Source organism: Corvus hawaiiensis, chromosome 2 (assembly GCF_020740725.1).
Source record: "Corvus hawaiiensis isolate bCorHaw1 chromosome 2, bCorHaw1.pri.cur, whole genome shotgun sequence".
NCBI classification, from domain to species: Eukaryota; Metazoa; Chordata; class Aves; order Passeriformes; family Corvidae; genus Corvus; species Corvus hawaiiensis.
This window is the reverse complement of record NC_063214.1, coordinates 105,914,759-105,941,798: the sequence shown is the minus strand read 5'-3', so window position 1 is coordinate 105,941,798 and position 27,040 is coordinate 105,914,759. Positions and strand designations below refer to the sequence as shown.

The following is a 27,040-nucleotide window of genomic DNA, read 5'->3' as shown; positions in this document are numbered from 1 at the left end:
TCAAGCTCTGTTACCTTCTCTCAATGCCTCAAAAGAATGGTAACAGCTGATAAAATGCAGGGAGCTGTTCTGGTAGGTAAACAAAGCAAAGATGATGGGTATAGTAATTTAATTTTAAAATAATTCAGGAACTGTAATTTGCATTAGTTTTTCATGATTTTAGCTTGCAGAAATTCATAGAGAGTGATGTTGCTACAAATTTTTGCATGCTAAAATAAAGTTGCAGGAGGTAAATATAAATAAACTTAATTATCTATCTTACATTATGATAGTTTAATCTTCTTTCTTTGCATTAATATGTCCTCTAATATAAGTCACTTTACTCATTTTCCCGACAATTATATTAAAAAAAGGAGAGAACATCACAGTCATTTCATGGTGTCATCAATAATGTGCAAAACAGTTCTTTGTTGCTGGTGAGAAACAAGTCATGGTCTACAGAGAGCTGATCAAAATTTAGGTCAAGAGGAACAATAAATCAGGGTAATTTTTGGCACAGAAGATGCAGATCTCAAAACCAAATGAGCACGATCAGTGTCTGACGTAAAGCTCCTAGAAGCCTCATGGATGGGGTAACACATCCTTCTGGTTGTAAGGGCAGGGTTATTTCACACAGAGTTACCCCTAAAACTGGAGTCCTCTATGTCTGTGAGAGGAAGGGCAAATGACCATGGGGAGATACCAGTAACGGTCCTGTAATCATGGAACAAATTTAGACAGTGAGTTTAGCTCAGCACACAATTTTAAACTGTTAAAATTAGGTGAGAGAAATCTCATCCTGTACATTTTGTTGATGCTGAAGGGCATTATGTTAAATATGTGCTTCTGAAAAAAAAGGAAGCCAACCTGCCTTTGTGCCCCATTTCCTGCATTAACCATGTCCTAAACTAGATAATATAGAATGTGTTACTTACAAGCAATGGCTTTTATTAAAGGATATTTTCATTATAAGCATCAATTCAACTATCAGCAGAGACTCCCAGTCACTCCTATTACTTTGTTTTCTCCAGTTTGTATGTGCAGATGTACACACATACCTCATACCAGCAGTTGTCTGGTATCTGGTAGATGATGGTTGAAACCTGCTGTGGTCTGTAAAGTCTGTATCCTTGAGAAACTTTCTGCATATTACCATGAAGCTCACAGGGCTGCTTTCTCAAAGTGAACACCTCCCACATTAAGATATGAAATGAAAGTCAAGAAATACAAGATTAAGTCCTTTTTCATGAAACAAGATACACATGCAACATTAAACTGCTCATACTCTGAGAATATTGTCCAAAAAAGATGACTGACAAGTGTGATTCTGTACCTGAATGTAAAATAACTCCTACTGCAGAAGTAGATGCATTTAGGTGATAAAGTTAGTTATAAAATATATTTAATGGGAAAAATGTTGGGCTGAATTTTCTGCAGAATACATGCAGACATCCTCTTATGTATGTGTGTGTGCACAGAAGGAAGGAAAAACAAAATGAAAATTATAGGTATCTATGTCTTTCTAAAATAATAAGAAAATATTTACTGATTTTTCTGAGTGTGACATACACTTCTTTGGTATCAGAAAGATTTCCAAATATTTTACAGTGTCAGTTACACATATGCTTAAAAACTGGATTACACAGAAGCAATAGAAACACTGAGTAATATAATAATCAATAATTCATAATTATAGCCTTGCAAGAAACAATTTTGGTTGTAACTGAATATATGTGATAAACATGCCTACCCTAAAGAAAAAAAAAAGTGAAATATTTATTTCACAATGATATATGATATTGGCTGTAAGAAGTTTTTTTGAAAAAGAAATTTATAGGGTGTTTGATCTCTCTCCAGCTTGAAGACTAGAGCATTGTAGTGTCACAGTGACACTAAAATGGCATCCAAATCCCAGCTTTCTGTGATGAGAACATTAAAAAACCAGGATTCTTTGTTCTCTGACATCTGCTTTTGGGATATGAATACATCAGATCTGTTCTTTAGCCCTTTAGAGGCTCATTAGTTAAAAACAATCAAACAAGAATGGACTGATCCCACCCTCCCCTTGCTTCCACAGCATCAATGGATAGTGTTAAAATGATAAAAAGATCTTCTAAGGAAAAATAAAATTTCTCATTGAAGTTAACGCCAATATTGAAGTTAATGACAGCAAAGCCTGGGGCCAGGATTTAATCAATAGGAGCAAAGAGAAAATGTATCACCACAAAATCCAACTTCTGATTTAATTGTATATATTATAAATGACTTCTAAAGGGCATGAATGAGCTGTTTTTCTGCCAGAGTTGCTAACACGGGGAGACTAGCTGAGGTTAAAGATAAGAAGCCACCCAACATTCAGAAACACTTTTATCTGCTTTATTCACTGTGGTTCAATGCCAATCTTTCATCGATTTGACAGCTGCCAAAATATTCCTGCTGGAGGAGCAGATCCAGGTAAGTGAAATTCAAGCCTGTTCACAAAATATTTTCTTTCCTTTGACACCTTTTGCAGACTTTTAGAAACACTGAGCAGACTCCAGGGATTTGGAAATCACAGCTTGAAACCACAGAAGTAGAAGTTCAAATGTTTAAAATTCCTGGTGGAAAGTGATCTGCAAACGGATACACTTTTTGCTGAGATAGAGTCCCAACTCACAGAGACTCCCACAGCTGGGCAACACTGATTTATGGTCAAGGCAGACTAAAGATTCGACTTGATCTCCACTGCCAAAGTTTACTTGACCCTATTAAACACATATGTAGCAAATATGGAGTGGGCAGTTTCTGTTTGCCTTAAGGAAGAATCCTAGGGCTAAAAAAATCCAGATAGGATAGGGCTTGTTTGCATAAAAAATATTAAAAAAGAACACAAGCTATAACTGCTTTTTATAGCCCTTCAGCATGTTCAATGTCTAACATTTCTGCTTAACAAGCTGATGAAATCCAAATGTAATGGCATACATACATACAAATTCATATGTCAAATTCCATGCATAGGAAAGGCCCATGCATCTGACTTGCTGCTAAATTTGGTGTGATGAAAAACTTCTTGTGCTGACCACTTCACTGGAAACCTGGTTCCTAGAGAACTTACATACAGGTTATCCAGACCATACCTAAAAGGCAAGAACCAAACTTGGTTGTGAACGAGTTATAATAAATATAAAATACTATTTACTGCTTCTTCCTTGAACATCATAAGGCTCCTAAAGAAAGCCTAGGCAGAACCTCAGATTTCCAAAGAATACCTGATAGAGACATTACCTATAATCTTGAACAGATCATTGCTATCAGTTTACTAGGGAAATGATGCAGGATCACAGAAACACCTGCTGTCAGGCCAATCTAGCCCAGCCTTCTGCTCAAGTAGGGTTACTCCCAATATCAGAGCAGGTCAGCCATGGATCTGCGTTGCTAAGTCTTAAAAACCTCTAAATATTGCCATCTTCCTGACCAGCACGTTTCACTGTTCCACCACCCTTCTGGAGAAACAACTTCTCTTACTATCCAGCTTGAACTTCCCAAGTTGCAGCCTGTGGCCAATGTCGGCTGTTACATGACCTGGCACAGATAAGACTTCCTGGGCTCCAATAGCTTTGTAAGTGGCTATAGGGAGCTTTTAGATCCCATCTATCCCCCTCTTCTCCAGGCTAAGCAGCTCTCTCCCTCAGCCTCTTCTCAGAGACCATGCTCCATCAGCTGCTCATCCTCTCCAATTTCTCTTCATTGAGGCCACTGATTAAGATGCCTGGTCCCCAAATCAGGTGCAAATCTTGTACTCAAGGTAAACTTTGAGATTTCTTTACAAACATGACTACTGAAATCTCTCAGCTGTGATTTGCCTTTAAGCCTTACCTTTTTGCGACAGCTGAGGGACGCTATATTCTTTATTCTTATTGCATAATGACTTATGGTCATTAATGGAAAGAAAACACAAAGTGCTGTGTCACACTCCATGTCTTAACTTCCCTGACAGCCAGCTGCAGCTGATCAATGCCAGTAAAGTGCATATACACCAACATCAGAGCTTCACCAGGCTGCCAATTCTTTCACCTACCTTGTCATCCCAAGGTCAGATACTTTCACAGTAAGTTTGCTGTCAATCAACCAGTTCCTAGCAGCCTTTAGTGGAGAAATGAAAAGAGATGAGTGGAAAAAACACAAAGAGGACCAAAAACCATCAGGTGTTTGCTAATAATTACTGTCCTTTAGCATTTCAATGAATAATTACATCTTTGATTGACGCATTTAAGTTTGAGACTGTTAGGGAATAGTAAGTCACTCTCTTGTTTCACTTTTTGACTATTGATTGAAAAAACATTCTGTAGCATTATCCCAGCTTTAAAAATAAGGTAATTGTAGGATGAGAAACAAAGGTGAGAAACCCACATTCATCTGGAAAAACAGCAACAGGGCAAGAAACTAAACAATATCTTTTAAAAGGCTTCCTACTCTGGGCCCGTTTCAGTGGTCTCAGAATTTACCAAGGCATCAAAAAGTGAAAAGCATTGATTGGATTTTTTGCAATGCACTACAAACAGAGTGAAAGGCAATTTAAGCAGTTTAATTTATGAGAAGTTCAGTAGAAGCCTATTTCTGCAAATGATCACTTGAGAACATTTATCTAGGGCTGTATTCTCTGTGTGCATGCTCATTAACTTCTGTGATACTGTTTGCATCTGCAGTTTTCAATCTGAAATCAAGCTCAAGTTTTATTTCTGCTTTCCCATGGTGCACAGCCAGTTTTCAGGAAACTGACTTTATATTTACAGCTTGAATTCTGCTACTTAAGGTCTCTGATATTTCTGATTTCTGAATCAGTTTGTGGTAACTGGTGAAGTATGGATGTAACAGCTTTGTTTACACATAAAGGCAATTCTTTGAAAGCATCAACAATATAACAAAAATGCTACCTGAGGGGACTGCACCCCAATTGAAAAATAAAGCAAGACTGTAACATAAATTGTCAAAAATCTTCAGTATGTTTTTGTCTAGAGTTAGAAGGCAAAATATTGCTACTGACCCTGAAGTGTAATGCACCAGAAATTTGGTTGCGTTCACTATTATTAAGCCAATAAAATAACAGTTTATTTCCCCAATGAAGGACAGCATTTTTGAAAGCTAAGTTTTACATAAACTTTAGGTACAAGACCTTGAGAGGACTGATCCCCTCATCAAAACAACTTGAAATACTTGCTTGTAAACTTGCAGATAAATGCGGGGTTTTCCCACCATTAAGGCCACACTTTTGTGCTGCTAAATCCTATTTCAGGTTTTGGCTATAACACAGTAATTTTGTCAATACTGAGTCTTCTTTTGATTGTCATCAATTAAAAGTTTCAAAGTAATAAGCAGAAGAACATTCAATCCTTCTTGAAATGGAGTAGTTGAAGTCTGAGATGGGACTCAGTTTCAGATGGGATCCAGTTTCAATGATTTCTTTCAGTACATTGTATTGATATTTGAAGAACAAAACTTAGAGAAATGTACAATAATTTCTATTTATTATTTCACGATTTTATCTTTTTTTATTTTGGGAAACTTAATCATCCCAAACACTTTGTGCTGTACAGTGTATGCTCAAAATTATATTCCATATATTTTTTGACTGAATACTTGTCTAATGGCTGTTTGGTCAGCTACTAAGGAGTCATGGGAAGGGATCCTTCCTACCCTTTACCTTTCTGGAAGTATGTTGGATGTCTGTGCTGCGAAGCGGCACGTTAATTCCTGAGCCCAGAGCCCATGAAGGCAGGCAGCACAGTGTGCATTGCTGTAGAACTGTCAGCTCCACTCTGCAGCAGAGTGCATTAGAATGTAGAATATCCTGGATTGGAAGGGACCCACAAGGATCATGTTGGGCAGTGCTGGTTACATGTGACCTTAGTGCTGCTCCTCCAGAGCTGCCTGTGCTGAGCCAGCTGGGTGTCTCTGCTCAGCAGACCACAATGCTTTCTGGGGAGAGTGCCAGCAAAGGCAGTGCAGCTGTGGCTGACCCCGAGGGGTACAACTGACCAGTGTTAGGTCATGCCCCTGCCTTCCCAGCACCACTTCTCCTGTGGGATACCTTACAAGATCTCCTTGCCTGAACTGACAGCTCTCCAGAAACAGCACCAAAAACATCCTAACATACTTCCAGAAAGCTAAGTTGTGCTGGTGGTAGTGTATAAGTTTGGGAATTGATTCAAAGCAGTAATTTTCAGTGAGGTAGTACTTGTTCTCAGGGGTTTGTACACATGTAATGCTTAACTGTTCCTTTTTTACTAATTAAAAACATCACATAATGCAGTACATGGCAAAACCTTGCAAAGTGCCTTCCAGCCCTTGTGTTAATAGATTGGTTAGTTGTCGCATGAGCTGCAGTGCTCCAGCTGGCCAAGTAAAAAAAATACGTAGTAGATGTCACCAGGAAAACTCTTACATTTGCCTCAGCCTGCTTCTGCCTCCTGAGATATGCAGTACAGGCTCCCTGGAGCCCACTGGGGGTTCCTGCAGCATATTCCAGTGAAATCTAATGGTTAGCTGTTGTCTCCCAACAGTTACATCTGGAGCAAAAGACTTTCACATTCTGCCCTTGCCTTGGTTCTACATCCAATTTTTAACATCTTCCCTTCCTCCCCCTCCTTTTCCCCATCCCTTCTCCCTTCCCCTTCTTCCCATTCCAGCTCCCATTCCCATTCCCTTCCTTCTCTCTCACTCTTGAGACTACTCTATTCCCCCAGATTATGTGCCTGCTACATGTCATTGTTTAGATGAGACAGTTCTGGACCTCTGTTTCCCCATTCAGGGAGCCACTTTCATGTTCAAATTCAAAGAATGAATATGACCCGAATGTGCCCCAGGTTAATTTTTAACACAATGTAGAGATTTTGCTGTTGACCAGTCACACCAAGCCATGTGTCCATGGCACACTCATAGAAATGCTACACATTCACTGGATACTCAGCAAGGAACCTTGTTGAGTACAGACACAGTCTACATTCCTGCCTGGCTAGACAGAACCAGAAAAGCACCTTCTTTTCCCTAATTTAAAAAACCAAAACCAAACAAAACAAACAAACAAACAACCCCCCAAAAAACCCCCAACTTACAAGAAGCAAGCAATGAGGTTGGGATTAATTTCAGTGAGTTCAAGGCTTTTACAGCGTAATGTCCAGAAAGAAGGAGACATGACTCATCCGAACTCCTTTAAGGATTACATTAGGACAAGATGAATTATGCCTGAGAAATATTTCTTTCCACTAAAGAGAAGGTCTAGGTAAGTGGCTGTGGTATCCCACTATAAATATTTAAAATTAGATGAGTTCTACCCCAGCCCAGACATGAAGTAAGTTGTTTGCAATTTTGTTTTGTTGCAGAGATATAGATCTGTAAGTGGGGAGATGAAGAGTTATTAACCTCATGTCCCCTCCAGCGGCTATACAGTTTATAAGACCCAATCACCACCACATATAAGAGCCCTACCCACCACACTTAGTTCCTTTACATTAAGAATTAGATTGATGTATTTTCTATTGTCTAAGTATTTCTGAAATACTGAAGAAGTAAAAAGATTCTCACTGTACTCTATCTTTGCACTATTTTTAGTCTTTATGTGGTTCTCTAATCCTAACTTTTGCTATCCAACTTTACTTCTGTTAATGGTTTGCCAGTCTGGGCTGGAAATTCTGGTTTTCAGAGTTCATTTAACAGCTACACCTCTATATTGCACGGAGGAAAGAAGAAACCTAGAAGTTCATTGCTGTGAAGTTTGAAGGAAATTTCCTGTCCCCTAAAGTTAATTGGAGCCAGTGGTATCCAGCATCTTTGGGGACAGGGACATAATTTTGTCAATAATTTCCCAATCTTTTGGCCACACTTGAACTTCATTCTGAACCTCTTGTGCAGATCTAAGGAAAAGGACAGTGAGCCAAGGCTCCCAAAGGATTGTGTTCCATCAAAGGAGTTGGTGGCTGAGTACCATCAAGACTGAGTGAGAATAAGTAGCAAGCCACAAGAAGAAAACATGATTACACAGCACATCCAAGAGGAAAGCATGGAGGAGGCTGTGTCTCTTCCAGAAAGAGACATGGACAAGTATTTGTGCAGTCATCTCCTTGTGCACCTGACTAGTCCTGTGATGTTGTCCATCCTTGCTCCGAGTCAGCTGCATCCAGTCCACACTCAGTGAGCACAGTGCTGAGTTTGCTCAGATAGTGTTCTTGTCCGGGTGAGCTGCTTTTACTCCATGTTTGTATATCGTAAAACCACCTCAGAAGATTCCTCTAGACTGACCTGCAGGAAAAGCCACACTGGAGCAAACAACACAGGACTAGAGGTGATAACTAAAAAAACAGAGCTTGATGGGAAATGCACTCAGTGTGACTTTGTTCTAAGACTATTTTAGAGGTGCAAAATTTGTTCATTTATGTAGGAGAGGCACTCTTGGAAATATGACTATCAATACCAAGTCAGCACAAGAATTTCTAACTTACAATACTACAGCTATTTGAAGAGCATCAGCATCCTCTAGCTACACAGCAGAGCAAGGACAACAGACACAGAAACCGTTCTGTGGTTGTTCGTAGAGAAGCAATGAAGGATTTGTAGGACCTTCTGACAGGGCAGCTGCTCAGACTGGGCATGGGAGATATTACCTGCATACCAACTACAAAGAGAAATATTTGGCTTATTATTCTCAGGATGGTTTCTGAATAAAGTCCAGCAGACACACAAAAAAATACCAGACATTATAAATATTTTCAAAACTGCTTTTAAAAGTGAGAGGGTAGATCTGGGACTTGTCCTGCATATGTGGTTATTTGCCATGAGATTACAGGGAAACCATTAGTTCCCATCTGCTTCCCCTCATGAGTGGCTCGCCTTGCCCTAAATGTCTGGGTCCATTCTGTGACATTGACTTTTTACAGTAACTACTTAGAGGAGGATCCTGCTGCCCTCAAGTTCTGTCAGGAGCTCTATCAGAAGCAGTTTGCTCTGTCTCCTGCAGACCATGACACAGTCTTAAACTTGGGAGGTACACAGCTCTCCTCTAACCTTATTTTTATTATGTAACCTTCTGGTTACATAATATTTAAGTAAACTAAATAAACTGAGAGTTTCCAAATGGGAGAAACAATCCAAACATGCTCTGTCAGATCAGTTCAGGGAGCCCCAATGAAGTCTTTAATAGCAGTTCCCTTTCACGTAGCATCATTTTGGTATACAAGACTCATTTGTCTAAATGACTTTTTCTTTCCCTGAAAACAAATACCTTCATGCCTTCAGAGGTCTGCAGGCAGTTGCTGATGACAATATCTATAATTATTATCATTATTAGCACAGCCATACACAGGATACCATTGCTGTATGTATAGTGAACATGTAAAGTGGAAATGCAAGCTCTGCCCAAAGAATATTCTGGTTCTCCTGAAGATGGGTTCTATCAACTCACTCATGCTTAGCAATGCTCTGTTCTTCTGCCAATGTCAGTTCGCTGACACAGGAGTTTCCCCTGCAATGAAAATACAATATGCTAAAATTGTGAAAAACTTCCAGCCTTTCAATACTTAAAAGGGCTTGCCAGAAAGATGGAGACAGGCTTTGTACTAAGGCCTGTAGTAACGAGGCAAGGAGTAATGGTGTTAAACAGAATGAGGGTAAATTTGGACTGGACATAAGGAAGATACTTTTCATGAGGAGGGGGGTGAGATGCTGGAACTGTTTGCCCAGAGAAGTTGTGAATGCCCCATCCCTGGAAGTGTTTGAAATCATGTTAGATGGGGCTTTGAGCAACCTGATCTAGTGAAAAACATCCCTCTCCATGGCAGGGACTAGATGGTGTTTAAAGGTCCCTTCCAACACAAACCATCATAAGATTCAACGACTCTATGAAAAACTCCTTTCTTGGGTTGAAAGCAATGCTATGTATATTTTTTTCTTGAGTAGTTATGCCATGGTCTAAGATGATGATTTTTAAAAATTGACACACATAATTGTCTGGATTTTTTTATCACTTGGTGAACACTCAAACAGCCTTTCTCTTCCACTGTGCAGTATGTTAGAAAGCCAAATATTCTCAGTGCATGCTGTAACAGGCAGTGACACTACATATCCCTTTAGTGACCTTATGAGGAGATTGCGTCTACCTTTTCAGAGACTACATGGAAGCTTTCCAAAATTGCACAACCTTAGACTTTCCAAACAAATGTTCTTAGCATGACAGATGACAGGAGTTCGTGTGACAAAGAAAGAGGCCTCTAAAATAACCTCTTGCTCAGAAATAATAAAGATTCTTTTTTATGGTTCCTTTCACAGGATACTAGAAGAGTCTAGATTTTTCAAGGAAATCTCTGAATTTTGTCCAGTATAGTTTATTATGAGACAATCTATTCCATTTCATCCAAATAGTTTGGCATACATCTAATGCTTAAAATGTTATGTTGTCTTACTAAAAAGGGAAAGATGGATCTGATGTATCACTTTGACAGATCTGGACTCCCTTTATCCTGCACTGGACTACTCACATACATACATACAAAAGCACAGGAGTGCTAGCAAGGCAGATTTAATGTTGAAATAAGAGTACAAAGATCGAAATCCCAGCATCATTGAAGTCAGTGACAAAACCCTACTAATTTGAATGAAACCAGGATGGTTTTTGTATTAATGTGTGAGTCAAGATAAATTTTTTCTGATTCTAAGCATTTCAGGGAACTTTATGCTTAATACTCAGAAGATTATTTAAAAAGAAATATATTCCAGAAATATTGCCTCATCTTTACTAGACTGGTGTGGAAAACACTTAAGCAGTAGATGGCTGCATAGTGATTAACCTTGGCTTATCATCATTCCAAGGCAGCTTTCTCAAGTAAGTACTTGGTACAAATCCTTCATTCCCACAAGATAAACAGTTCCTGGTTTAAATAGCATACATGACTGCACCTTAGATTGGCTACTTAAAACAGCAAAAGGAATTAATCAAAGACCCACTTTTTAGAACGCCACTAACAGAAATGCTCATGCTTAAAACATTTCTGCTTTTATTTGCCATGCATAAAAATACAGAAGCAATTTATTGTAGAAAATTGCATTTCAGTGAAGAACTCTTTTTGCTAGACATTGAAATGGTTTCTTCCTCCGTGGCTGTTTTCATTGAGTGGGAGGTTGGAGCAGCCATTCAAGGATGTCCTCGTGTGCCATCTCAGGCACCGTGATGGACACCAGTGACTAATGGCTGCCTGAAAACTAGCCAAGGCTGATCATGAAAAGCCAGTAGGTAGGCTCAGCACTCTTCCCTGTACAATGCCAGATGAAACTGAGAAGCTAAGTGAATATGGACAGCTGAGCTACCACTCAGAGGAGCTGGCATGATGGATCTACGTTACAGGGGCCAACAAGCATCCTTAGGTTTAAGGTGGTGGACTGGATGTCGCACCCATCAGAAAAATAACTGTGGGGAATAAATTGTATATTTGAATATGGGTGGACATGGGTGGGAAGAGTTCCTTTGACACAGATCTCAGTAGCACAAGAAAACTGATCATTCATAAAAACAGGTGAAACAGGTAAGTCCTGATGTTTGTTCTTCCTACATTCAAGAAATCAAAATCTTCATTCTTTTTTTTCAAGCAGAATTTAAAGGTTTTGTTACGGTGCATAAGTGACTTTGCCTTATTCAATCAAGACTGCAAAAGCCTCAGTTTTTCAACCCAAAGGAAAAAACTGTAAATGTGCTTCCTCTTTCTGAATGCCTCTCTGCTCCTTCATCCATCTTAGAGCCCTCTATTCAGGCTCCATAAGCAAAGCTGCCTGTATCATATATTTTTACATAACCCTAAATGAAGATGTTTAGGAGCGTATCTCAGATTACCAATTTATCATTTTCTTTGAGTTCCCAGGGTCATGTGCTGCTTTCTTCATCCACAACTGTATGCAATCTTGTTAGTTATGAAGTGCAGACACTTTACCTCAAGTTTAAGTGGCTTTATTTGTTGGTTTTCTTGTAATTGTAAACTTAATCAGGGAATTATGACTAGATCAAATAATTTCAGTCTGTTCCAAAGCAATTTGGGGATCCCCTAGCTCAAAAATTCTTCCCTTCCACATTTCTGTCAAGTACATAAAGTTAAACTCAGCTAGTATCCATCCTGAGACACACCACGAACCTTATCTCTTCCAGGCAACTCCTGTTTGTTGTACTGCCTTGGTCTCCAGTGAACTCCTGAAGCTATTTCTCATTTAATAACTTGGAAAATGTACTCTTTTCTGCCCTTGATGGATATTAATGAAAAAATCTTATTTTAATTTGCTGAAGGGAGTTTCTCCATTTGTGAACCTCAAAAAGAAAAATTAAACCATTTTTAATGGCCATTTTTAATGGCAGGATAGGGATGCCCTGTCTTTGGGGAAAAGTATTGCTAAAGCTGAGTTGAGACTGAAGTCACACAGGATTCATGCCTCAGAAGTTCTCACTGGCCTCCCATGCTGTCTCTACTACTGCAGTTGTAATGGTGCTAATCTAAAACTGGTTTGCACGCAAACAGGAGGCAACATTTGTTAGGAGAGATTTTATCTTTTTATTCATGTAAATTAAATAGTTGGAAAAAATGTGTACACACAGGTTCTGTGTACACAAGTCCTTCTTTAGGCACATATAAAAAATAAGGCCACTGGATACTATCTTAGCTATTGCACTAGGCAGTGACTGCTGTAAGTTTTATTCAACCTGCCTGCCATGGATGGTAATGAAAATGGAGTTGTACAGAAGACAATTCTAGAGCAATGTTTAAATCTACTGAGATGATTCTAACATAGATCCTGAAAGGTGCCAGGGCTGTCTGCAGTCTTGTCTTTGAAGATGAGGTATGAGGAAGACTTTGGTCATGGAACAAAAGCATTCTGCAGGGCATACTTACCCTTCCAAATCCCTTACTGTCCACCAGTCAGAGTGATTTTCTTGTGATACACAGTATTTATTGCTTCTGACAAGCTGGATAGCTGAATTTCCTCTGTGCTCATGGTTGCATTGAGCCACAGCCATATTCAGGGCTGACTTGTCTGGTGGCAGCCCCTGGGGCAGGACAGACTTCTGTGCTTCAGATTTTGAAGACAGAGAAAATAAATGATAAGGCGATGCTGCACAGGCTGCAATAAGAATTAACAAATGACATGAATATGATCACTTATATCTTCAACATACATAATGAATAATCAAATTAATCAAAGTTCAGAAGATGGGGACAAGCATGCAGCTTTTTCCTTTATCCATTTAGAATGGATGAGGAAAGCAGCCCAGGCGCTGTTGTTCACATGTGAGAGACAGGTGAGTACAGAACAAAATTCCATGATGATGACACCAGAAGCAATTAACCTTGAGTGAAGACTGACACTGCTGTAATAGGAAGCTCTCATTACCAGAGTTACAGGATAGACCTGATTTGTGTCACAATCCTGCCACCTCTCTGAACTGTTGCAGTTCTTGCACTCCAGACACCACTTGACCAAGCTGTGCTTTACTATAACTAACTGTGATGGGGTACTGTTGTATCAAAAGATCCCATCAGAGTATTTTAAAAATAACTTCAGGAGTTTTTTTTAATGGCTTTTGATCAATAGTAACGTTATCATCAAACACAACAAGCATTGATCAACTGTTTATTGCTAATCACTGAAAGCCAAAAGCTATGCTAATTCTAAATCAGTCCCTTTCCTTTACAGGCATTTCTGATGTTTCTCTGCCAAGCATGCTGGATATAAGGAATCTCACTCCTTGGTGCCTGACTTTCCCTGGGCAGAGTTGAATGTAATTGGTATGTAACTATGGGATTCATCTCACAAGGTTTTGACCCATGTCTTCACGTGAAATATGTCATCCTGCAGAATTGTCTACCTTTCATTAGGGGCTGTTCAGGATATCTGTGAAAATGACTTGGACGAGAAGCCTGGCATTAAAGTTAGGTGACATCCATCAAATCACGGGCAAAAGCCTATCTAAAATGAAGGCACTGAAATGCATTTAGAAATCAGGAAAATGTCAGACATCACAATGCTTTAATTAAGAGCAGAGAAAACTACACTTGAAACCCTGACAGCTAAGGATGAGAGAAAGTAAGAATGACTTAGGAGAAAAGGCTGCAAATGCCACCTATTTATTTATTTATCACTAAAAACCACTGTAATGCATTGTCAGGAAATAATGCCAAGTGTCTTTCAGCAGGCTGTGATTCCTTTAAATCAAGTCCAAGTGACCATGGCATTCTATGTATTCTATTTATTGACATTTGTTAATTTAAACAAGAAGAAAACACAGAACCTGATTGAATCCACTGAGCCAGAAGACACACATAAACTCTTCTGCAAACAAAAAATCTCAATCTCATCACACCAAGCTCCAACGAGATACTCATTCTTTACAGAGGTATCAGTCACAGAAGAGTCCTCTTCTCTTGACTAGAAGTAGACCTGTTACTCATCAAGTAATGCTACTTGGTGGTCCCTGTTGGTCATATTTGACTTTGGTGGAAAGGACCTTATAGCGGAGGGCCTGAGTTAGGCAGGACTCAAATCTTGGAGTGCCTTTGTGGCTTTGGGGAATAATGACAGAATTAGAGTTGCCTGCAGTTGTCAGAAAGATGGGAAAAAATATAGTCCAGAGATTAAACTGTTGTCTCTTTAGAGCACCTAGAGATGTTAGAGCAAATTGATATTCAGTAATCATATTTATGAGCTGATGTGCACCTCTGACATTAGGCCTTTGTAATTTTTGAGAGTTTTAAAGATTAAATTGCTCTTTCATTTCCTGTGAGGTTTTTTTTGGACATGATCAGAGTGTCATCCTCTAATGGAAATTTCATCTTTTTGGGTGAGCAGAAGAAACTAGAAAGCATTGGGAAAAGTAAATGGTATATAGAATAATTATAATGGAAATTAATTTTTCTTTGTCCAACCTGCCAGGGAAAAGAACAGTCCAAGATGAGCACATCTGTGTTTCACTGCTGGATGTATATTTGACTGTTGCAATATTCTGGACAGACTTCATGTGTAGTCTGGTAGAGATTAATGTCCTGTTTTGTGTCCATATATACAGCTTTCCATGTCCAACACTGGCTGAAAGTCCCAGAGTATTTCCTGAGTAACTGAGTGGATCCTATTCTTTCCTTTATGCTTGCAGTGGTATTATTGTGGTTTTCATAATGATGACTGTGCCACAGCCATCTAGAGAGGGCCACTGGTGACAGTCTGAGATTCAGCTCTGATGTGCACATGAGGAATGATTAATATCTGCAGAACTGCATAGCTATTACACATCTGGGAGCATGTGCTGGATCACTTCAGGTGCCATAAGGCTTGTCCAATATGTAACAATGAGAGGATATGTGTGTTCACTCAGTGAACTTCATCTGCTCTACCAGAGTCTTGGTCTGACCTACATGAACCATTGTCCATTGCAAAGACAGTGGATGCCAGGCACCAGTAGAGGTGAAAGTGTTTCTCAGGTAGGAAGCTCCTGCTTCCTGTGGTTATCAAAGCACAGAGGAAGTGCCCTCTGGCTCCCATGAAGGGACCTTTTGTTCCCAATATTCTTTGTAATGGCATCACTCTGCAGGCTCCAGCTCCTCTGTAGCAGATGAGAGGTATAATGCTGAACTGATGAAAGAAACGGAGGCATCAAAGGTGCAGGATGCGAGTGTGCAAAAGTAATGCCTTGTACAAAAGTGACACCTCGGGTCAGTTGGGAAGAAAGCAAGGGAGAAAGCCTTGCAGATGCTGGAGAGGTGAGGGACATGAACTGAGAGGGAGGCAGAAAGAAGGCCAGGGGGATGGTGATACCTCTGATGATCAAACTGAAGGGATGAAAGGACAAAGTAAAAATGTGCTGAGAGCTTATAGAAGTAGCTTTGTGACTAAATATAGACTGTTCCTCACTATGAGAAGTCAGTATTAGCCTTCTAAACCTGATTATATCATATGGCTTGGGAAAATGTAGTCAATTTGTTCTATCCAGATGTGGTAATTATTACAGCTTCATTTACTGAACCTGTTTCAGAAGTACCCATCAGAAAACTGTCACGTCCCTGCTTTTTAAACTTCACTTTAAAAATATCTTCTCTGAACTCAAGCAGATAGTAGAAATGAATCATAAAGACTTAGCAGAACCCAGAATGTTCAGAAGCAGATTTGCATGACTGATGATCTCTCCAGACAGACAAAGCATCTCCTGATGGAACCCAGGCATAACAGACCACGATATTCAAAACAGGCTATGCTGCTACATGTTCACAATGCTATTGCTTTCAAGTCTCACTATCAGAAAAAAAAAAGTCAAAAGCTTCTTTGTTCATAGCTTCTCTCTAGGGCTTTATTATTATTTCTTCTCAAAGCTCCATTTTACAGCTCTTGTGATTTTTATCTTCTGTCTCTTGACAATCTATGTGTTTCTTAAAGCCCTGGCTTTTCATATCAACTGCACAAATAAAAATTCCAGCTTTTCTTTCTTTTTTCTTTAAGTTACTTTCTGATAATAGAGAGAAACTAGGAAATAGACCCAGATCTAAATATACAGAAAAGAAAACAAATTTTTAAAAGTGCAGGAAATACAGATTTAAAAATCCTGTGATTCGAAACATAATCCATTTAAATTTGTCAGAGGGTGTGTAATCATCAGTCAGACCCTACTGTTAGTCCTTTTATTTAAGAGATAAACACATCATAACTTAAGCCACTTTGGTCTCTTCTCTTGTCATCATTACCTCCTTCCCACCTATGAATGTCAATAATTAAGTTGGGCAGTAAAACTAAGGTCAAAGATATCACTATTGCTGTAGCATTTATTGAGGAGGAGATAGATGAGGAAATAAACAGAGGAAAAAATCTTCAAATTTACTTTCATTCTTAGCTCTGTCAGCTCTTGACCTTTTTGATCAAGCAACTTTGTGCTGAAGGACTCAGGTCGAATTGAGCTCAAGCAGTACTTTTTGGCATCCTGGTGTCCTGTTTGTCTCTGAGTCTGTGAAATCCTGCCTGTTTCAGACAGACAGCACGGCCCAGCGAGTGCTGCTGGGACGCCACACTTTTGGGTTTCTGTTTGATATAAAGTCTAGCTAAAGGCAAGAGCATGTAAAGAGCTCAGATGCACCTCCCAGTTCATTAATTTAGAGGCTGCCTCTGTAAAGTTGGGCTAAACTGGCATTCCTAAGCAGGCATCTGTACCCATGACCCAAGTCCAGAAGAGGACAGCTTGGGACTGCCTGAGAGAAGTGCAGTTCACCATTTCTCACCCTGCAGGGCAGGTATAGCAGGTATAGCATAGGCACAATGCTTGCCCTGCACTGTTTTCACTGTGGAGGGTGGTGGAGAGGACATTTTGGGATCTCTAGGAATGGAGATCTCCTACATACCAGAGAACTAATTTTGATGGTGTACCCTGATCCCTCTGGAAATAAGCCTTTTACTTAATAGACATTTCTACAATGACTGTAGCCAGTATTGCTACCAGCATTGGCCTTCTTGGCCAGCTGGGCACACAATGGCTCATGTTCTGCTGGCTTCAACCTTGTTGAAGTTTTTTTCATTGACACTTTTAGTCTATGAATCAGTGATTAAGAAATACTGCCTTCAATTACCCAGTGGTCACAAGCTTGAGGCGGTTTGGAGCCATCCCTGCAGAGACCGTCTCCCTGTGCTCCACACATCTCTGTTAGCAACACCAGAAACTTATTTAGGAACAAATTTAGAGTACATTTAGGAACACAGAGTACAGCACATTAACATGCATGCATTATTATCTGACATAACTGAAGTGTTCAATATGCAAAAATTATCTTTCTAGTTCACTTGGCTAAGCCATCCATGACTGGTAATGGGGTGTTTACTTGCCCTTGCAGCTGACTGGGGGTTTCATGGCCTTATTTGCTGCTGTAACAAGTGACTTTGAAGCTACATGAAGCTCTTCAAACTACTGTCACAAATCAATTGACAACTCTGTACATTTTTAAGTATTCCATAATGATGAAACCTGTGGTAATAGTAGATAAGCCAGTATCATTAATTTCAATTTTCAATTTTGATACAGGCAGTCTCACAATCATAAATCAAGTTCCTAACTGCTTTCAATTACATTTTTGGATTAACTTTTCATTTTGGGTTCATACTTTTTTATTTTTGACTGTAAAAGCTTAAGACAAATCAATCTACAGTCTTCTGCAATTTCAAATAATCACAATTTAAAAGTCTGTAGCCCAAATATCCATAAACTGCTATTCTTTATACCAAACATGGTCTTTTACTGTTTAACATGTACACAGACATGAGAGAATTCCCTTCTGAAAATGTGACACCCAGGGGGGTACTGTTGTACAAATGCTCCTCTCTCAGTCTATACAGATAAAACCTAAAATCCTGAAATAACTGCAACTAAATTGTACAAAAAATATGTCAGAAAATCATGTTAAAATAAATTATGCAAATGAAATCACATTGTTTAGAAGAAGAGATATTAATGCAAGAGTTTAGCTTCTAAAACTGTATTGTTTTACGCTCACCCATGCACTCTCTTTTGCACAATTTCTATTGCTCCTACCCATCCAATTTATGGGACATCATGACTAGAAGGGTCTTACAGCCAAAGATTAGAATTTAACTAGAGGTATTAAGAATAAAGACAAAAAAACCCCCATCTGGTCTATTCAGTAGGTAAAAATGTCACAAACTTTTTGATCAAACATGGCAGATATAATTTAGTGTTGTATTTCCCCTGCTTGTACTAAAAGCTACATTGTATAGCAGTTATGATGTTGAGAAAAGCTTAACACACACATGAAATGGTATAAATTCAAATATTATAAGAGTGTACTGTTTTAGTCAAAGTGTCCTAAGGACAGTTGCAGAAACAAAGGATGGCATCAAATATTTCTGGATATTCCCATCATCTGTGTACAGAAGGCTTTATAATCCATATGTAAACTCTTTCTTTCCACTTCAGTTTTTCCACATTCATCCTCCAGCTTCTGGCTCGTGTTACACAAAGCCAGACCAAATGCTCATCAAGTCCAGGAACCAGGCAGCATCCAGTAACAAGTACTGAGGAAAAAGACATGCTCAAGGCAGCCGTACAGTACCAGAGAATCCTGATCCAAAGGTGGTGCACTTATACCTAATACCCCTTGAGCAGTATATTTCTTCTGTGAATTCATTGTTACCTTTTTAAGCAAATAACTAGGATCTATAATATCCTTCAGTAAGTAGTCCTACGGCTTAACTACTACTAACAAAATAAACAATCAGCTTGTTTGACTTGTTTTCAGCCTATCTTCCTTCAATGCCTACCTGATAATTACTAACATCTGCTTGGCTTTTTAGATTATTTTTAGTACTGGGCTGTCTCTGTGTGTGTCCGTATTAGGTCAGGGTTTCACTTCCCTTGTGTACATTGCTTTTCAGTCATCTGTACAGAATTTCAAATGCCACTTTACTGCTTTTGTATGTTAGCCCAAAGAGCTCTTGTTAAATGTTTACTCCCACTGGTGAGTACACACATATTGATCAATGTGCTTCCTGTCTCCTTATGCAGTGAAATGGTGGAGCCCTGTGAGCTTTTCTCTTTAACATGTTATCCATCCAATCTATTAGTCATTGTCAAGCCTCTCCTTTGACATCTGTTCAGCTCACAACATCTTTCTTCAATTACAGTCACCAGAACTAGACACAATATTCTCTTGGTGATCACAGCAGTGTCAAAACATGTCGAGTGCTTTTACTCAATATGTGCCTGCTTCCACGTCCAAGGATGCCATTAGCTCCTTTGGCCACAGCATTACAGCAGGAATTTATGTTCAGCTATCACGATCCTAAAGTCTCTTAGAAACACTGTTTTCCCAGTGCCCCATCCTGTAACTATAGCACACACTTTTCCCTACTGAACTGAATTATGTACTCCTGACATAAATACGCTAATTTAACGTAAATGTGTCATTTGGTGCCACAACACTGAGGGAGGGAGAAGGAAAAAGAAAGCTCGGAATGACACCTAGGATCAACCAGGCAGTTAAATGTTATGTTTCTGTCATGGGCTTGCTCTTGGGCAAGGCAATTATTGCAAGGTCATGAATTAATGCACTGTTCAGTAACTCTAGCAGCCTGCTGCTCGTGGTGGGGCAGTCTGTCACTGGCACTCCAGCAGGGAATCTGTGACCATTTCTCACATCTGCTTGTCCCACTGCCCACAGAACTGGGATTGATGGAGGCTCCTGGAGGAATCTGGGTTGGGCATCTGAAACTGATGAAAGGCAACAAATTCGAAGTTATACTTTTCTCATGACATTAAGTTTTTGAACAAATGTGCTTTGTGCAGCTGCATCTCCTGATACAAGGCACAGCCTTGGATTTCATGAATGTGGAACACTTGTATGGCAGTCAGGCAGTCAGGGGGCAGATCCTGCTCTGGCATCGAGGCCAAAAGAGAGGAGTGGAATTAGACAGAGAGAATTAAAAGAAGAACTTTATGTGCTTAATTCTGCTTTAAAATAAGTGATAATCACACAGATATATTCCAGATAAAATTAAAGCAAGTATCTGATAGATTTGTGAACATGAAAGAAACAAGACTTGATCTAAATTCCATGACAGTCAATTAAAATATTTCAGGAAAGTTGCAGCTTCAGTAATAGGGACTGGTTCTTTCCTTGCTGTAAATATCTTAGAATTACAGATGTGTTTAGGTTGGAAAAGAGCTTTAAAACCACTGTATCCAACCATAAAGTATCAGTATCAGTAGCTCTCAGCAATATCAGGTTAGGACAGGGACAGAAAGTGTAACCTTAGGATAACGGGCATATTTCACAAGAAACATAAATGAAACAAATTTCATGGCTAACCTGAAAAGAATATTGTCTTGCAGAAGGCATTATTTCCTCAAGATTCACTATCTTAACAAATTTGATTTTCTCAATCCTGATTGACCCCCCTTCACTTTCTTTCTTCCTAAGAGAGAAAAAGCCACAGCAGATTGTAAACTAAAGTTACCACAATATGAAGTATTCTAGTTGGATGATTTTGTATAATGTTGTGCTTCAAGATGTATAAGCCATAGCTTCAGGTTTGTCAAATTTTAAGAGAAAGGTAGTAAAAAATCTCCTTGGTGCCCTACCTGCATCTAATATACAGATCAAATTCCTTCCTAAGTCAGTTACAAGGTTTACAAGACTCAGCCCTACATCAGAGAAAGCATCTGCTTCAGCTGCAGGAGTACGGGGCAGAAGGGGGGAATAGGACAGAAAAAAGGAGGAATTAAGGGGAAAACACCTCAATTGCAGGCCCAAAGCCTACCTGTGGCATTGATAATTTTGGTAAGGCAACGGAGTTTATTCTCAACGAGCTTCCCTGCAGTTTTGTAATGGGATGTAACTCACAGCAGGAGTTCAAATGTATGGAAAGGAGCAAAAAAATGAAAATGAGTTGCCTGGAACATATATTCCCAATGGGAGATCTTTTGAGTGAAAGGCCACCCTTTTGTGATATATAGTCATTCCTTAGGAAAGAAGGACAGTTTAACCATCTGCTTTGTGCAGCTGAGGGATGAGATTCTGCACTAATTATGTCTCATACAGGTAAATTCTGAAGCCAGTTATTTACATCAGTTGAGAGCAAAACCTCAACAAGGAAAACATCCCTATCCAAGGCAGTGTGTAAACATATGTCAATGTTAATTACTTGCTGAAGTCCCCCTTGGAAGGACACAAACAGATGCTCAAAGGTAAGCACAACTGTAGGGGTTGTTTTGAATATAAACACTCTTAAGCCTGCACATAAGTGTTTTCCTGAAATGAAACTAGGATTTGATACCCTATAATTCAACTCAAAACAAAGTGCAGCTGTTTTTCTAACACATAATATCTAATCAAGTTTCAAAGAAGAAAATGAGAGTGGCACTGGAAAATCTTAAAATAGCTTATTTTAAAAATATATTTCATATGCCTTTGTCATATTCATAATCAGAAGTGTTTGATTTTGTCAGAACAAAGAACCTTTTCTTGTAATTAATTGGTGATATTTTTCTTCTGTGATGACTCCTTTAAAAGTTCTTCTAGAATTGTTTTTTTCTCCATTATATTTCCCTAAAGTAACATCACAATTACTTTTATTGCCATTATTAATTAACACCATTTATTACTACTATTTTATTACCACTATTAACATAAAACCACCAATGATAGAAACTGTAATAATGAATATATGATCACTGTCCTCTATATGTTTTATATGTGGGCAAAGAAGGAGGAGGCACCCCACTCCAGGAAACTTCTCAGGCATTACAGGGCAGGTACTTGCCCTGAGTGCCTCCAGGAGAAGCTAGTATGAAGTTAGAAGTTAGTTCATCATAGCTTAGAGAAGCTGTCACTGCAATTAAAATATTAGGTTTGATAGAAAATGTAAAAAACCTTGTGAATCCCACTGAGGTTCATGGGGCTCACAGGGGTGCAGCAGGCCAGGGAAAAGGATGGGGGAGATGGAACTTCAGCTATTTTATTTTAAAGCACTATTTGCAGGTCCTTTTCCTGGGGTTGTCACTGTGTGATCTTTACGAAACTTCTTAACCTACTGGTGCTTGAATTAATCAGATCAATTGCCTGAACTCCCAGGACTGATAATGTTGCTCATTGAGACCTGGGTCCTAATCTTCATCAGCTCTAACACTGTGACCACTGAGAGCCCAGACAGCAGCAGCTGAAGCCATGGAATGACTACAACCTACACTTAGTGGGGCTTAGAAAATAGGCCAGGTACTTCCATTACTACTTCTAGAAACACTAGCAAAACAATCTCCAGGTTTGAAAAAGCTGTGCCAAGAAATGAGTAGAGACAAAAGGATTTATCATAATATGTAATTTCCTTTAAATATTAGAGTTTTATGTTCTTTAAACTGCACCTTGCAACACTTCTTTGTTAATAAATAGTATTGAAATGCAGGGAGAGATGTTAAATACATTAAATACAAGTTATGAAATAGCTAGTAAAATCCTACAAGATTTATTAAATATATTTACAAAATAAAATTATAAGTACAGTTAAATATAATAGTTCAAATTTTATTTTCTTGATAAAAGACACATGCTCTTTAAGGTAATTAGCTGAAAACAATATTCTGTTCAATTTAGGTACCTGGTGTCTGTGGATATGCCCTTGCATAATAAATGACATACTGGATCCCCCTGTGATCTAAAAGCACACCTTCTGCCTCTTTGACTGTGGGCCTGTGGCAGGCTCAAGACCTAGTTCTAAGGGTGCAATCAAAGGTTCAAGGTACAGGTTAAAAGAAACACCTAAAAGTCTCAAAAAAGCCTGTACATCCCTTGTTTCTCTGAAAGAGCATGCTGAGTATTCAGCCTTTGAAGGAGCAGCTGCTTACGCTGCAGCAAGTATAAACCACTTCAGTACAGGATCGCTCTGGCTGAAGTTTAAAAAAAGTTACCCAGATTTCGACTTGTCATTACAATTCAGGAAAGAAAACCATTTCAATCCCTCAAAAAAATCTTGACAGCAAAACTAAACTATTTCCTGTCCAGATCCACTGCACAATGGTCTTCTTTTTTTTGCTCACGGAAAAGAAATCACAACAGCGTAAATTATGCCAGATGAAATGTTTGACTTTTTCTTTCTCTCTCTTTTTTATTATTTTTTTTTTTTTCAAAATGAGGTTACAGGTCCAGGAATAAAATATGTCTGTGTTGCACTGCCTTTTCCCTGTGCAGGCTGCCCTTGCTCTGTGAGCAGAGTCTCTTGTGCTGAGTCAGTTTGTGCTTGCATGGTTGTGCTGAAGGGATGGATGGCTGTTCAGGGCAGAAAGTGCAAAGAGTGGCTTGTGCTGTATACAAAGTTCTGCGAGGTATGACAACCGCCCTTTTTCTGGATGTAGCTCAATTCCTTCAACTGTGAAATCTAATTTCTCCCTGGAAGAAAATAAAAAGCCATGTGGAATCAGCTGTAAATGTTTGTTTTATATGATTTGAAGAAACATGAAAGAGCTAAGGATCTCTGATTATTTTTCCAAACTTGAAATTGTATTTGTACCGAGGAGAGTTGCATTTTCTTTGCTTTCTGTAACACAGGGACAAATATAAAAGGTTTGTTCCCTCAAAAGATCTCAGAAGCAGGGCTTGGAAACTTTCCCTGTCCTTCAGAAAGAGGGTTGTTGTGAGACAGCTTCATGGAGTCATAGAATCAGAGAATATCCTGAGTTGGAAGGAACACACAAGACTCATCGAGCCAACTCCTGGAAACTGGCAGAAGTGCCTAGGACATGCTAGAGGTTAGAGGTACTTTCCTTAGCATTCTCTAGCTGCTGCTTCTGTTTCCTTCTCTGGCACAGGGGTTTGGATATGGTCGCTGCCTATAAGCATTTTCTGATGGTAGGTTGTAATGAAGGGTACCCTGGCTGCTTCCCTCCTGGTAACCTCTTTGTTCAGGAGAGTGAGCAGCTGGAAAACTAAGATGGAAAGGAACAGCAGTCATGACAGGGGAAGCTTGGAGAAAAATCTGACTGCTCTATGGTTGCTGGAGAAATAGCCATGTTGGAAGCTTGGAAATGCTGGCAAGGTGGAGCTCCTGACTCCCAAACACATGAAACATGTTCTCCACCCAGATGAAGTAAACAAGCTGGTTGGGAAGTGTTTGTCATTGTGGTTTGGCTCTATATCCTCAACAACACCAGCCAGCAGGGGTGGGCTGGGGAGAGTGTGTGTGGATGTTGAGGAACCAGGGCAGGATGATGGGGTGGGTGGGCTGGGACAGCAGGGACAGCGACAGACCTGGTGGGGCAGGCTGGGCAGCAGGAGCAGGGCAGGATGGGGGACATGGGAGGGAGGAACAGGTAGTGATGGGGGCAACTGCCTGCAGCAGGCAGGGCCTCCTCTGCAGGGTAAAGGCAGGGCCTTGAGCAGCCCTGAGCAGGGGCTTGGGCAGCTGGTGGGGAGGTAACACAGTCCTGGGCTGGGCAGTGGGCAGGGCAGAAGGTGGGGTCGAGGGAGGCAGGAGAGGTGGCAGGCAAGGCAGGTGGTGGTGATGTGTCAGTCAGGGTAAGCTGCTGGAGAACTGGAGTGCTCCCATTCTGCTACTTGGACAGCCTTGAGGAAAAACTCTCCATCGTCTCCCTCCACCCCTGCCCCAGGAGCAGGTCTCCTGGTGTAAAGAAACTGCAGCAAGATATGCTGGCATTGCCTGTGCTAAAGATGGCCAAAGACCACTGTATTTATACTTTTTATACTTTTTTTTTTTTACTGTTATACTTTTCGTTTTACTTTTTATAAATACTTTTAATTTTTATTACACGTTTTATTTTTAATGCATTTTTTCATGCAGGTTTAGAGAGAGCTTTTTCCTTCATTTCGGGTGAACTGTTTCATCTAACTGAGCTGTTTATTCAGAGCTCGGAAACAACACAGAATTTGGAATAATACAAATTTTCTTTTCAGTTCCAAATAAAGTAGATGCAGAGGGTGAGAGGTACTAATTCTATGACTTCCAAGTTTTGGATAGACCTGCAAAACCAATCATCTCTCATTACTTACAAATTCTATTCACCTTCCTGATGAGACATAAATTTTTTAAGTTTGAATGTTTTGATAGACTGACCTTTTCAGTCCACCACACTTGAAGTACATTTCAGTTAATTAAACCAGTTGCAAAACACTATCTTGGTGTTTATAATTTATAATAAAGGTTTTTCTAACACAAACTGTGCATGAAAAACTATCTGAAATGAGGCAAGTAATTCGTTTTAATATGATAAAAATGAAAACATGAAAAATTTGAACATATTTCCATCAAAACATAGTATTTAAGTATAGATATCTATAATGCATTCTCTTGGTATTCATTTTAGCAAGTCATATTTAGGCTAAGGGATGGAACAGGTTCCTGATCCTGGTGTAATGGAAACCAGTCCTAATAATCTTAATCTTTTCTGCCTTCTAATTTTAGAACATAATTTTAAATGGTGTTTTAAATTGTCCTGCATTCCAGCCCTCAGTTTTCAGTGAAAGGGTATTATGTATTTTTCCTCACATGACAAGTCATCAAAATCTCTGCAATATTGTACTGACTGGTTTGTATGTTAAGCAGGAGTATAATTTCACTCCATACAGCAAACTCATCCCTCCTTCCCTCCACCCTCCAAAGCTCTGTTGGTCCATCAATCTTTTGTTCTGTGCAATTAAAAAATTGATGAGGGACAGACCTTTATGTATACAGGATATAAAACCAAAAGTACTTTGTAGAGACATGACACAATAATTAATTATTTATAAAGGGGTATTAGTGGGATCTAGCCTAAAATCCCTTAAAATATGATCACTGAAATGTGTTTAAACATGCATTTCATTTACTCTGGTTTAGGATTATCCATTTGTTTACAATGTGCCAGATGAGTTCTGTGTGAAATGGGATATTACTCCACAGGGTGAACAATTGCAGTCCTACTTGTTCGTGTCATGATGCAGTTGCCCACAGCTGGAGCTGTGCTTTGAGGAGGAGGTTGAATTCAATGATCCCTGAAAGTCTCTTTCAAACTGGACTGTTCTGTGGCTGGTTTTGATTGTTGCTAACACTACGCAAACAGTACCTCTTACAGGAATAGGTGAGAACCTATTTTCTTGTTTGAAGGTCTCATCAGTCCTGCACTTGGTGGCACAAAGCTGCAGCTGAGGGCCAGAGCTGCCTTACAGACATTTAGGAAGCAGGGCAGGGCTGTGTTCCTTAAAGGAACAGTCAGGTACTCTCATATGAGCACTATTGTACTGCTTTTGTGACCTGAGCTCCCTCTGAAAGCAGGATGGATTTAACATATCTATTATCCTGTTAACCTGCCTTTTAATCACTGAGGTTTTGCAGTATTTCTCAAGCCGTCACCTAGAAAAGTAAAGCTAACAGTGTAATTTATATACATTTGTATATATCAGGTATGAAATAATATCTTCATATAATTGCCAAGCAATCAAAGTAACAGGTGTCAAATGACCACAAGATTGAAACCAAAAATAATTGTAAGGCTTTTTTTTAATCACCTTCAGATCACTTAAATATTTTTACA

The 27,040-nt window shown here is 39.4% G+C and overlaps 1 protein-coding gene across 1 annotated transcript; it reads right to left on the bottom strand.

Annotated features, from left to right (window-relative positions):
* BMX (BMX non-receptor tyrosine kinase) lies at window positions 1–22,061 on the bottom strand. Its single transcript, XM_048293566.1, is given in 14 exon segments — window positions 1–33; window positions 35–76; window positions 1,038–1,192; window positions 2,983–3,095; window positions 4,037–4,101; window positions 6,052–6,211; window positions 6,213–6,254; window positions 6,935–7,002; window positions 8,572–8,626; window positions 9,413–9,472; window positions 12,876–13,104; window positions 20,798–20,929; window positions 21,931–22,028; window positions 22,030–22,061. Coding segments are annotated over 14 exon segments (1,284 nt in total).
* Window positions 22,062–27,040: the final 4,979 nt, after the last annotated feature.